We start from the raw sequence: 12762 nt of genomic DNA on the forward strand, positions 1-12762 counted from the left end.
TAGCTAACTGCGCTTACTTTGTATTCTGATATTCAGTAGTAATAATAATAATAAATAACTAGTAGCTATCTATCTGTAACTATATATAAGTCTACACTTCTTGTTTTATAACTAGCTAGCTAGCTCTAGACAATCTCTTGGTCAGTTGCTAATATGAATTTGAGCACAAGTAGCATGTAGTTACATACAAGCACATCTGGACTGAGAGTTAACTAGTTAACACTAATTGAAGCCATAAAAGTTTCTTGCCAAAATGTATTTTTCAAATATTTTTTTCTGATACAAAACATGTTTGCACAGTGTCGGCCATCTTTATTGTTTACAGTTAGTTTCAACGAGAATATTTCACGGACCGAGTGACGCTTTATCTTTCGGATAATTAGGTGAAATTCTCGACCAATCACGGCTCGGAATAAAACCAGCCTCCTTCAGGGCTTTTTTCGTCAGACCTATCAGTAAGCGTAGCGCCGATGAGAGACAAAAAGTCCTGGGAACGAAGCTGGAGAATTGGTAGAATTTCGAAAATCATAACCACAAGATATAAAGAACGCTGTTTTTATGTAAGTAACACGCACGTGAAAATCTATTTGCTAATGTGGATGACATAAAACCTAGGAGTTAGTTGTTTAGATCAAAAATCTTAAACCATACTAACTCCTGCTGACGTCACTACGTCCGATTCTCTAATTTTTTTTACCTTAAACCGCGTTGCGGATTGCTCTATAATGTGGATATTGTGAAAAAGAAGAACTTTTGCAGTGTATTTACCAACCCTGAAAACGGCCATTTCCCTAAATAATATGTCAGATTTGTAGTGTATTAGCTGGAATATTTAGTGCTTATTTCGGCGACAATTCAAAGCAAGCATAATTTATTACTGCCACTTTGTTTCTTTTATAACGTACTATAAGTGTGCCCAGGTCTGATTCAATTTGGACAAGCTTGTCTAAATCATGCGCCCTCCCGCTCATAATATGTTCGAAATACCGCGGACCAAATAAGGGTAAATTAGGACTTCATGTCTTAGATTCAATCCAACATTCTCAAATAGGAGTTGTTCTTGCTAACTCCGCGTAACCCTTTTTTCTGAACTTTAAGACTACACTAGCTTTAATATAAGTTTTTCGGACAAGTTGGCGTATTAGGTTAACGATTTGCCAATTTCCCTGATCTATCGTGTTTTTTCGTATTGAATTTGTTTTTATCTTTTAGTTCTTAACATTCCTACAATCCTGTGTATAATATTTTATCACTTATTTCTTCTTATCGAAAAACAGCATGAACTAGCAAATAGTCTGCAACTGAGTGAAAACGACCGTTGTCCTTATTTGGTTCCTAATTCTCAGGCTATTTTAGTGTTATTATTGTTCTTATGGAATTTTTAGTCTTGTTTTAAGAACACATAAAAAAAATCACAATTTACATTGCTATTCTTTTTATCTTTTTTACATAAAATACACGATGTTTACATACAGCCATGAAGGACTAAGAATAAAGGTTTCTTCACGAGCACAAACCGCACGACCTTCTGCAGTTTGCAACCATGTAGGCTGTGTGTTTGCTATGGTTGCAATACTGAGATCTTGCCCAGCTTCGACAGTATCGGCTCTTGTCTTTGCATGGAGTTTTGTTGCACAACTTGCATTCTTTCTTGCAGTTTTCCTTTACCCAGTTGTTTGAGCACCATTTTTCTAACACGCCACAAAACGGATACATGTTTTGACAGGCTAAAATCGAAACGAAAGTAAAATACGTAAGCTGAAATCTAAGAATTTGCATGCAGAAGTTTTAAATTTTTGAATTAGTCCGGAGTACAGAAGATGTAAAGAAATGAAATAGGTGGTTGATAAGTATATTGAAAATTGTAATAACGCAGGTTGGAACAAATTGGAGTGGGTAAAAAAATGGAAAATATGTATACTTTCATGCTTAATTTCATAAACTTCACTTATTCAAATGACATATCACTACAGATCAATATCGTTGTTTAGTCGATTTTTCAAGCTTCCCGCAATCGAATGTGTTGCTTGGAATTGATTACGGTCAGGAGTCTATTTTTCGGTGTTTAAAATGAGTTCACCACTTTTCTCACCCTATTAAATTAATAAATGAGGGATGGGAATTGAAATAAATGTGGGAAGGTTTCCTACTGATTGCGACTTTGTGTGCATGTTGTAAATAGATCTCATTTCCTTATAAAGTTATGTGCAGAAATTGTCATCTGATGTTTATTCGAGCATCATGAGGACTGTACAGTGGTTTACCTGTTGGTGGCCGTTCCGTTACTTTAGTCACAGTCTTTTTACAGCTGTAGTATTTGTTCAACTGGTTTTTGTCAATCCTGCTCAATCCCTGTCGTTGTCCCAATCTCTCATTTTGATTGGACTTTGAAACAATGGTTTTTCGATTATTGATACTGAACGCGTAGCTGAAATGGTAAGATTTGAAATACATTTTAATTACATTAAAGAAGTTTTTTATATTCAATTTTTTCTACATCTTTATTAAAGATGTGTCACAAAAGGAACATGTGTCAAAGTAAATAAAATGAGAACTTACCTCCCATAATGCATGATGGATGACTTATCATACGGTTCTCCTAAAGTACTAGCAGCCCCGCTTCTGTACTTTTCAAAGTTGAACCACATTCCTAACACAAGAAGAACATGTGTCACCTTACGTTACCTTCGTCATAAAAGCCTGCGATTTTTTCAACAGTTTTTAGCATGGATAAAAACATAATCAAAAACAAAAATGCAAAACTTTGTTTGACTCTTACTCCTGTTAATGTTATTCCAATGGATTGTGATGAACTTATCTCGATCGAGTCTGGATTGTTCGTGGTAAAATCCTAAAGCGTGCATCATTTCATGGATGGCCACGCCCTTGGTACCACAGCCATTAGCCAATGAAATTTGTTGTCTTCCTCGTTGTCTTCCAATGTAAGAGGAACAACTAAGTAGTACAATATATTACCGTGAATAATATTATCTCTTTGAGCGGACGTGTTAACGCCATTGCACGAATTCTAGCAGATCTTAAAGAACATAACAGCGTTTTTTGAACTCACCCTCCTCCCTGCATAAATTCGACATAACCACCAGCTTTTTCAGCAAGTGGCTGCAGTGTATGGTTTAAACCGAATACAGGTTTCAGCGTTGTATTCTTTGATTGCGTCCCAAACAGCTCTTTTATAAGCTAGAATTTTAGGAATTGAAATAACCAAAAGATCTGTTAAGACGGATTAACAGAACAAGAATTAATTATACATACGGAAATTCCGTGCGAATCTGTATGGTACTACTCCGCCAGGCCACACACCTCCGCGGATTGCATCAAATGGTGCCAAACCATTGAGAGCTCGAAGGCGCATTTCGCGAATGTTTTCTCTTAATTTGTCAGTCATTCTAATGTCACCCTCAAATATTTCATCATCTAAAATTAATAAAACATTTATCTGAGACAGTTCCAATCAAAATAGTGGCTAAAAATGTTGGGATTACACTTTGATGTCTTAGACTACTTATGATGATACGTTAAGCTGCAATACCTCACAAAAACATCGAGACAATAGCACCAAGCCACAAAATCTCCACAGCCGGCTGACAGAGATGCTAATTTTGCAGATGCATAGTTTAGGTAAGAAGGGTTTCAAATAAGCATGTCGCACATTCTAAGGAGTCACGTCAGAGGCCACGAAATTGAAGGAAAATGGCCGCGCTGGCGTCAGCAACCTTTATGACATTGTGAGATTTTAAGAGAGATAATCAAATAACCTAAAATGCAATTCATCAGTCTGTTGTGAATATTGGGAAGTGAGCTTTCAAATTGTATTATCCTGATACAAAAATATCGTATATTATTACTTGCTACATTAAAATTCACAATTTGCCACCCTGTCTCACTATTATATTTTGCGTTAGCTATAGAATAACTTTTTTGAAGTAAAGTTAAAAAAAACGTCTTACCATTTTACACGGAGTCAGATTGCTTCTTTTCTACATAAAGATAAAAACAGAAAATTACATATTATCACAACACCAAAAAATGTAAAACTCATTATACATGAACGAATGAATCGCCTTACTGTTTATCTTTCCATTAATTTGAAGGATCTTATCTAAAACATTTAGGTCATCTTCGCCAGTGGTTATTGGAGAATCGTTCGCCGGCTTCGGTGGTGCCGATGCATGAGCTAAAATGTGATTGGACAAAAAACATTTTTCTAGATATTTCATTCTAAGGGTCATTTTTCTAAGAAAAGAGAGCAAATTAAAGAAACTTACCAGAGACCAACAGAATTAAAAAAATTGCAAGCATGTCCTTCATGATGTCAGATTCTTTAGTTGTTACTAGATGCAGTTCATGCTTCCATCTTATATAGGTCTGATATTAGATAAAATGGTAGCGTAAACGAAGCTGAACATTGCGGAGATAATAGACTGTTGAATCGGGATTCTCTGTTGTATATTCTACAAACCGACTTCTTCTCCATTATGACATGCTTAGGTTATTGCAAAACCAATTACGTGAGCAGTTTTCGTAATACGCTCAGCTAATTGTCTGGACTTAATCTTGAGTCAACAGATTCATTTTAATAACAAAACATCTTCACTTTGAATTCATCACAAGTCCCGCAATGTAAGTCAACTTCAGCGTGTTATACGTCAATATTTATTTTGCCACTCTCCCGCGCGTTGTTTTATTTTACGTAAACAGGCATTCAACATGAAGAAAAGGGTTTATTAGTCAAGAAGGGGAAGGTACATACTTTATTGGCGTTATTTTTTCGATTAAAATTTCACAGAAAACCTCCAATCACGATCCCAGAGCCTCATCAAAAAACGCTATAGGCCCTGGGATCGAGGTTAAGAAAACATCCTGATGTCAAAAACAGGTGTCAATAACGTAAAATAAAAATAACAGCTAAGCATTTTACTACTTTTCTGAGACTCAATCTTATGACAGAAAGTCACACTTATCCTTTCTCATTGTATGACGTCATGCGGCACGATATTACACTGGCTCTTATATTTTTTACATTTTCTTAAATATTTGTCGAATTCAATTTGTTTGGATTGTAATTTTTCTAATCGATAAATAATCTTTGAGTCATCTTGATTTTTGCTGCGTAAGCTATAAAGTATTCCAAGGTTAGTTCTTGTTACATACGTTCTTAAGTCTGAAACAGGGGGTTGTATTGGAAGAGGGGGAAGGGTTGTGGCAGTGACAGGTGGAAGTGAAGAGGTGGGGCGAAATCTAAAATGTGCAAAGCGGTGAGTCCGTGCACTTCCACTAACTCAATTATATCAATTTAGAAGAAAAAGTAAAAGGCATATATTCTTTTCAAAAATAATTACACCCAACTCTGCAAATACTTTCAGAAAAATGCCATATGTTGTATTCAAGTGAACGTATCCACTTTTTGTAAGAATTTTCTTTATAAGAATTAGTAAGGCTCAGTTTATGAAACCTTAACGAACGTTCTAAGAGAAATACTGAGGCTGGATCATCAGCACTATAGTTTTTTGTTCCATTCAAATAATCTTACTTAAGAAATTGGTGACGTAGAAGTAGTAATTGTGTAGCGTAGCCAATAGCGAGGAGTGTAAGAATGTGTTATGCATTGTTTCTTCTTTTTATTGGATATTTCAATGAACATGCAAGAACAGTCATTTAGGGACTGGAGAGAACATGTTACAGAGGGGAGGGGGGAGGGGGGAGGCACAAGTCTAGTCTACATTGACTATAACTTTCGTACGCATCGTTTGAAATTTCGTTCTTTATCTTAAAAAGGATGATCGCTTTTCCTATTAATGTTGTCTTTGCAAGGAATGCATTATGTGAACTCAAATTTCTTATCAGCCAGGTTAAAGTACGCAAGTAAAAAAAAAAGAAAGACAAAAGGGATGTATAAAAACAAAAAACATGTCGAACGTGATTGGCTAATAGGAGTAAGGTAAACATCATACTACGTGTAGAAACTTTGGCAGGCGAATAAAAATGGCAAAATTTTGCGTCAAAAACTTTTCCGAATTGTATTTTCGGGACAATATTTGCGTAAAAAATTTCGCAAAAATCAATTCATTAGGAAGAAAACATTTTTCGCGAATATCATCATTTTTTTTTTCTCTTATAATTAGAAGAACCAAAACTTGACAACAACGCATCGTTTTTATGTTTTTAGCTAACCATTGCATCTCAATATGGCGTGTCAAACCAAAGCTAGTTCGTCAAAAGTCCCCAAACCTCTCTCTGCCTAATATTAATTTAAACATTTTCTGTGGAGAGTGCGACCCTAGACGCTTTTATAACACTTCCCGTGTTCAGTTAATAGTGGCTATAGTACGCAACACTTGATTTATAAAGGTGCTGGAAAAGCGCGTTTTAGCAATTTCATAGACTTTGAAACGCGGAAAGTGTTATTTCTCTGCGTCTTACAACTTTTTAGACATAAACACAATAACTCCTAAGGCTACAATGACGATGTCATTATTTTCTACACGACATTTATGGGTCGCGCAATAAGTCGCCTGGGTAACTGGAATAATCCTGTCTTAACCAAACATGGCATGAAGTTTTATAAAGTATTGGATGTATCAAGTCAAATATTCGATTATTACGGCTAGCGATAGCATTTCTGTGATGTATAATTCAATTTCACAGATCTGTCATAGGTCCTGATAGTTTGGAATGATAAATTCGCAACGTTACTGTTATCGCTTTAAAAATCAACCGAATAAGGAGAAAGAGAAGACGAAAAAAGAAACGACTATCCGCTTAAATAAGACCTCGGATATAGATTGAAATCTTAATTAAATATCTGGTATTAGTAAATAAAATCTTTTATTTGTTATCACTTCTAATACGTTATACTTCATTCTTTATTTAAAAAATTGCATTCAAAATATTTGTGCCAATCTATTTATACTAGTTGTTAACCCGTGGAAAAATCCACGGGGTCGCCCGTCCTTTATATAACACATTTTGTGTTTCCGTAACAGGACGCGGTAACCCTTTTGAACACACAGACAAAATACGGTTATTATAATAGAGAAGCTCACGAACAATATACATTGCACTATCCGTGCTAAATTTTGAACTAAACACGATTGTAAAGGATTGTAACGCGCTTGTAAACGCTTTTCAAATTACAAAGTTGGAAAACAGTTTCCTTCTTAACGGTTCTTGGAAGTGGAGAGGCCAATATATAGTGGCCAAGGAGAGCTTCATCATTGTTGAGCCGCACTAAAAAACTTTGAAATTTAACACCTCCAGCTTGGCTAAGACGTTATTAAAATTCTAAAACTTTACTTTATTAGAATGTTGAAAAGAGTGTTTTTGAAACTATTTAAGCTATCTCTGAAAAAGGTAAGAGAAAAGAGAATGCAACAATTCTCTCGGTGGATTGTTAAGTCTTGACCGGCATCGTTTTCATTTTTTAACCAAATATTATGGTAAAATCGAAAAAAAATTCAACCTTAAAAGTTTTAAGTTAAAATTGGTCCAAAAATTACAAGTCCTTTTTTTTCGACCAAATTATGGCACACATCTTCAAATTAAGATGGAAAGTAAAAGTCATGTTTTATAACTGCAGGGGTGTTTCTTTCTTCTTAATTTTTTGTCAATTTTCTTTGTATGAAGGTCATGTAAACAAAGGCGTGATTTTTGCTCAGATTGTAAGCTGCAACCGTGTCATAATCTTTAAGCTGTCAAAACCTCCATTAAATGCGGCTATGCACAACATTGAGAAGGAATGAAGGAGTAAAGAAATTTTCCTCAAAAAATGTCTCAAAATATTTTGTCCACTATATTCACTTCTAAAAACACATTAAAATTCAAACAGTAGCTACAAGCAGTTTCCCTATTAAGAATAGGTGGTTTGAACCACATTTCAATATATCCAGTTGGTTTGGCAAATATGCGGAATACTTGAAAGAAAACTTCGATTACAATTATTACCAGTTAAAAAGATATTTAAAAAATCTGGAGAGGACTTTTTTATGTTTTGTGCGTTTCTCTGTTATATTTGCGATTCACTAGTCTGGGTGTTTTTAAAGTTCTTTTCAATATAAAACGTTGTCGTCAACACAACAACACTTTGCATATCCAGCTTACCGGTACCGCTGTCATATGTGTATGACTTGGGTACAAAGTGTCAATGAAACTAATAAAACAGACGAAGTGCCTTAAAACTAATAGTTAATATACAGAATCATATTCTTTTAAGTTCTAACATAATTTACAACTTTTTTTACAGTTATCTTGCATAAATCCTTTATATTCTTTATGTTTACAATATCCAGCTCGTGTCCAGTATCCGCAGTTGCCACTTTTGTCTTTATCATTGCATGGTGGTGGAGGGGGTTTGTTGCAAAGGTTGCAGGAGTCTTTACAATTTCCTTTAACCCATTGGTTTGTACACCATTTTGTTAATACTTTACAGAACGGATATAAATTATTGCAAGCTGAAGAAAAGATGGTAAACATGTGAAATGGACACACTTAATTTAGGGTAAGAATTTCAACCAATAACCTAAATTGCCTTACCTGTCGGTGGAGGGTTTGTTATTGTTGGTCCTCCTCCACATTTGTAATATTTATTTAGCTGATTTACATCTATAGGACTGAGACCATTTCTTTGCCCCAATCGTTCGTTTGGGTTACTTTTGGATACAATTGTCTTTTGGCGGTTGTTGCTGAAGGCATAGCTGCGGAAATAAATGAATAAATAAATCAATTAAAAACAATAAAAATCTACACTGAATTTAGTGATTTGAAATAAATTTCTTAAGCAACAATATGGATTTACTCACTTCCCATAATGCATTACAGATTGCTTGTCATAGGGTTCACCCAAGTAAGACGCTCCACCTGGTTTGTACTTTTGAAACGCGTACCATAGATCTATAATGTTGAATGTTGTAGTTTTTACAGTTACCAGAGAGGTATTCTGCTATGCATTTCATATTAAATGAAAGATATTCGAGTGAACATTCAAACCTTTATAAATAATAGACTTCAACTTGTAGCTAGCTACTGGTTGTCGACATTTAAAAAACCCATGAGTACAATTTCGTGCACCCTTGGCATAAAGTAATGCTTTGCGGGTGCAGAATCGGTAAAAATATTATAAATCGCATTTGCAATTTCGTGCATAAACATTTCATGTGTCCGTTAGCGCAGAGACAAAGTGGGTGTTATTATGGAGAATTAAAAAAATTACTTTTTGGAATGTTATTCCAATTAATAGTAATATAACCATCACGGTCCCTTCTAGATTGTTCGTGGTAAAATCCTAAAGCGTGCATAATTTCATGCACGGCCACACCCTTGGTACCACAGCCTCTACCCAATGAAATTTGTTGTTTTCCTCGTTGCCTTCCAACATATGATAAACATCTAAAAAATACATAAGGGAATTTTTTTATCATAGCAAATCCGTATTTTTCATTCTCAACAGAGAATATTCCACCCCGATCGGACCTCCGATCATGACGGGCGAGTATAATCCGTGTAAGTCATATTGAAGAAGAACTACTTTGTTCATCACTAACATACTGCCTGGCAGAACTCAAATAGTTATCCGGATAGTGTGTATACACTTTTTTATCATAGCACATCGGCATCGTTCCATCGGTATTTTTTTCATTCTCAACAGAACAGCTATCTGAGTTCATTGCTACCATATTGCCGCACGTAGTGTAGGGCGTCCGTCTGTGGTTCCCAGTTCTATGGACCACGGACCGAATCCCGCTCACCGCCAGGCAGTATGTTAGTGACGAACAAAGTAGTTCTTCTTCAATATGTAAAAAATAGTATGGACATTAAAATGACTCACCCTCCTCCGTGCATAAACTCGACATAACCACCAGCTTTTCTAGCGAGTGCTGCAGTGTAAGGTTTTAATTTGATACAGGTTTTAGCTTCGAATTCTTTGATGGCTTGATATACAGCATTTTGGTAACCTGAAAAAGATGTTGATATATAATGCTTATCTACTGCTTGCAGATTATTTCAAGCGTTTTTAGCCTTTTTTAAGCACGAATAACAGGCCATATGAGAAAAGTGGGAACCGATACCCTATATAATACCCGAGACCCGATACCCGATACCCGATACCCGAGACCCAATACCCTGATACCGATACCCGAAACCCGATAAAAACACTTTAACCTAATATCAGAAACTTAGTGGACTTTTCTAAAGAGAAATATGCCCGAATAACAGCACAAATTCTTTAACCTGATAAATGCAGGCTTACTCCAGTTCTTGGAAGACATGTTAAAACTATTATTTTCATTTCAGAATATATTATTTAGAAAAAATATTTGTTCTCCACTTTATTTAGTGGAAATATTGGAAATACTTACTAAAACCTGGTGCAAATTTGTATGGTACCTCTCCATTCGGCCACACCCCTCCAGTAATCGCATCAAATGTGCTCATGCCAGCCTCAGAACGAATTCGCATTTCTTCTATTGTTTTTTGTAGTTTATCTGTCATGATAATGTCCCCTTCGAATGTTTCAGCTGTAAAAAAATAAGAATTAGTGTAGCTACAAATGGAACGAAAGATAGTTTGCGGAAATATCTTATCAAAATAAATATTTCACATACGTCCTGATGAGAAAGCATCTTTGTTGATTTCTATAAAAAAGAAATTATTAAAATCAAAGATATATGTCTTCAAAAACTTGTTTCCTGAAACTAAAAGTCAAATATGTAGTATTTAACATCTAGAACAGGATTTGTGTAAATTCCCGCCTAAAACAAACTGTTGAGAAATCTCACGCATTACATAATGGCTACCAATTTCGAAGGAATAAAAAAACATCGACAGATTTACACGCTCTGAGCCCAGTTCAAAAACTTGAAAATGCTGTCACGTATTCAAAATAGCTACCAATTTCAGAGAAAAGCATATCAGGTGGATAGATATAACGAATTTGCACACACTAACAGACCTGATTCAGATAATACCTACTTAAGTTTGTCTCACACAACAATTAAAACGCTCAAGTATTACCGACCTTAAACGCAGAAGAGAATCTCCAAAATTTTAACTGAAATCTTTAACAAGTATAGATAAAAAGGTGATTCATTTAAGATCGATAGTAAAAAAATTTGTTGTTTATGCAGTTGTTTTTTTATTACCAGTTATATTTCTTTACTATTTTTTTCCGTTATGTGTTGCACCAAAAATATCACCGGGAGAGAGGATGTTTACAAAATAAAGACTGCATCGCAAAAAAAAGAAGAAAAAAAAAAGATTATACGTACTTCTGAGGGCTTCGTTTTGTTTTATAATATGATCAAAAGTATTCTCGTCGTCATCATCTTTCGCCTCGCTGCTCAATTTCGGCTTGGGAGGTGATTTGGTATTCACTAGATAAACAAAAAGAACAGTAATAAAAATCCTGGCTTGGGCATGTGAGTTTTAAAACAAAATTATTTAAATGGCATTTTAGCAAAAGCACTATCTTCATGCCTGTGATCAAATTCTGATTACTTTTGGTATTTCGTGAATGATCAATATAGACACAACTAACTTAAAATAATTTTTATGAATGATCCCTGCTATAAAAAGTTAGTTATAAAATTTGTAATTTGAATTTTTTTTCGTGGGATCGTAAAAAATTACCTACCATGTACTAGTAACATAAAAAATAACACTGTATATAGTGTAGCTCCCATGCTGATGTTCATATACTATAAAATTTAACTTTTAGGCCATGTTTTTATAGATGTAATAAATGCTGACGATTGTGAATTTAAAATTGGTTACACCCTGGCTTGTCTACTACAAAGCTTGTCTTGTTTTTGCCTTGTCTTTGTTTCGCATTCTCCATCATATCATGTTTCGAAGTCATCATCATAATACGTTTGCGTACGTCATAGTCATGTAACAATAATATTTATTCAGCCATGAATTGCGTACTGTTATAACATCAACAAAGTCATTCTAAAGTGTAAATTTCTCTATTTCTCAAGCAACGATAAAAAATCTGTTTACTAAATTTTGAGGGCGCGGTAGGTAACATGAATTTATGAATAAAATGTTTGGGAAAACATTCACGTGTTTAATTTTCTCGCTCGTATTTTTGCCATCAATTTGTGTTATTTTACTTTGTATCGACATTCTTAACCCTTTTTAAATCTAGCCGGGCCGAATTTCGCCCTCGCCGTCTCCTGGTGACCTTATTTCAAAATGGCAGACTTATGAAACTTTCTTACTTATAGTATTTTACCTGTTAGGCAGCGTCTTGCCAAGCTTGCGGGTCACTAAGAATCATAGGTCTTATTCTCATAGGATTATTTGACGACAGTTCGCCATTTAGTCGGCAAATGTTTTCCCGACGGGTCTGAAAGTGACATCGTAGTGCATGCGCTTTTTTTCAATCCAAAATACGCATAAAACAACCTCGATCCCAGCGCATGTAGCGTTTTTTTGTATAAGGATGAAAATCCTTATATCAAAAAGCGCTACAGGCCCTGGGATCGAGGTTGTTATAAAAGGCGTATGTTGAAGTTGGTTAGGTTCTGGGATTTGATGCAGCAGTACACAGCGGTCGTAAACTTATGATTTAAGTTAGATAACTAATAAAAATAATTTCTAAATTATGATTTTATCTTTCTTATTTTTTTGTCAACACCAATGGAAAGAACGAAAGGAAGCAAAAGTCGATAGACATTAAGAAGAAAATATAAGAGAAACCGCGGAGTAAACACGACATCATCTATACTTATACGCAGCATAAAC

General features: G+C 35.1%; 1 protein-coding gene and 1 pseudogene across 1 annotated transcript; both read right to left on the bottom strand.

Moving 5' to 3' along the window:
• Positions 1 to 1418: 1418 nt before the first annotated feature.
• On the bottom strand, positions 1419 to 4438 carry LOC130645458 (hatching enzyme 1.2-like; annotated as a pseudogene).
• Positions 4439 to 8185: 3747 nt separating this feature from the next.
• Positions 8186 to 11766, bottom strand: LOC130645459 (zinc metalloproteinase nas-4-like). Its single transcript, XM_057451455.1, has 9 exons — positions 11648 to 11766; positions 11283 to 11387; positions 10620 to 10649; positions 10374 to 10532; positions 9842 to 9968; positions 9227 to 9402; positions 8817 to 8907; positions 8551 to 8711; positions 8186 to 8468 (listed from the first exon to the last, which is right to left on the bottom strand). Exons 1-9 carry the CDS (start codon positions 11706 to 11708, stop codon positions 8233 to 8235), a joined length of 1146 nt encoding a protein of 381 aa, XP_057307438.1. The 5' UTR covers positions 11709 to 11766; the 3' UTR covers positions 8186 to 8232.
• Between the last annotated feature and the right edge of the window lie 996 nt (positions 11767 to 12762).

The sequence above is a fragment of the Hydractinia symbiolongicarpus genome, chromosome 5 (assembly GCF_029227915.1).
Source record: "Hydractinia symbiolongicarpus strain clone_291-10 chromosome 5, HSymV2.1, whole genome shotgun sequence".
Lineage (NCBI taxonomy): Eukaryota > Metazoa > Cnidaria > Hydrozoa > Anthoathecata > Hydractiniidae > Hydractinia > Hydractinia symbiolongicarpus.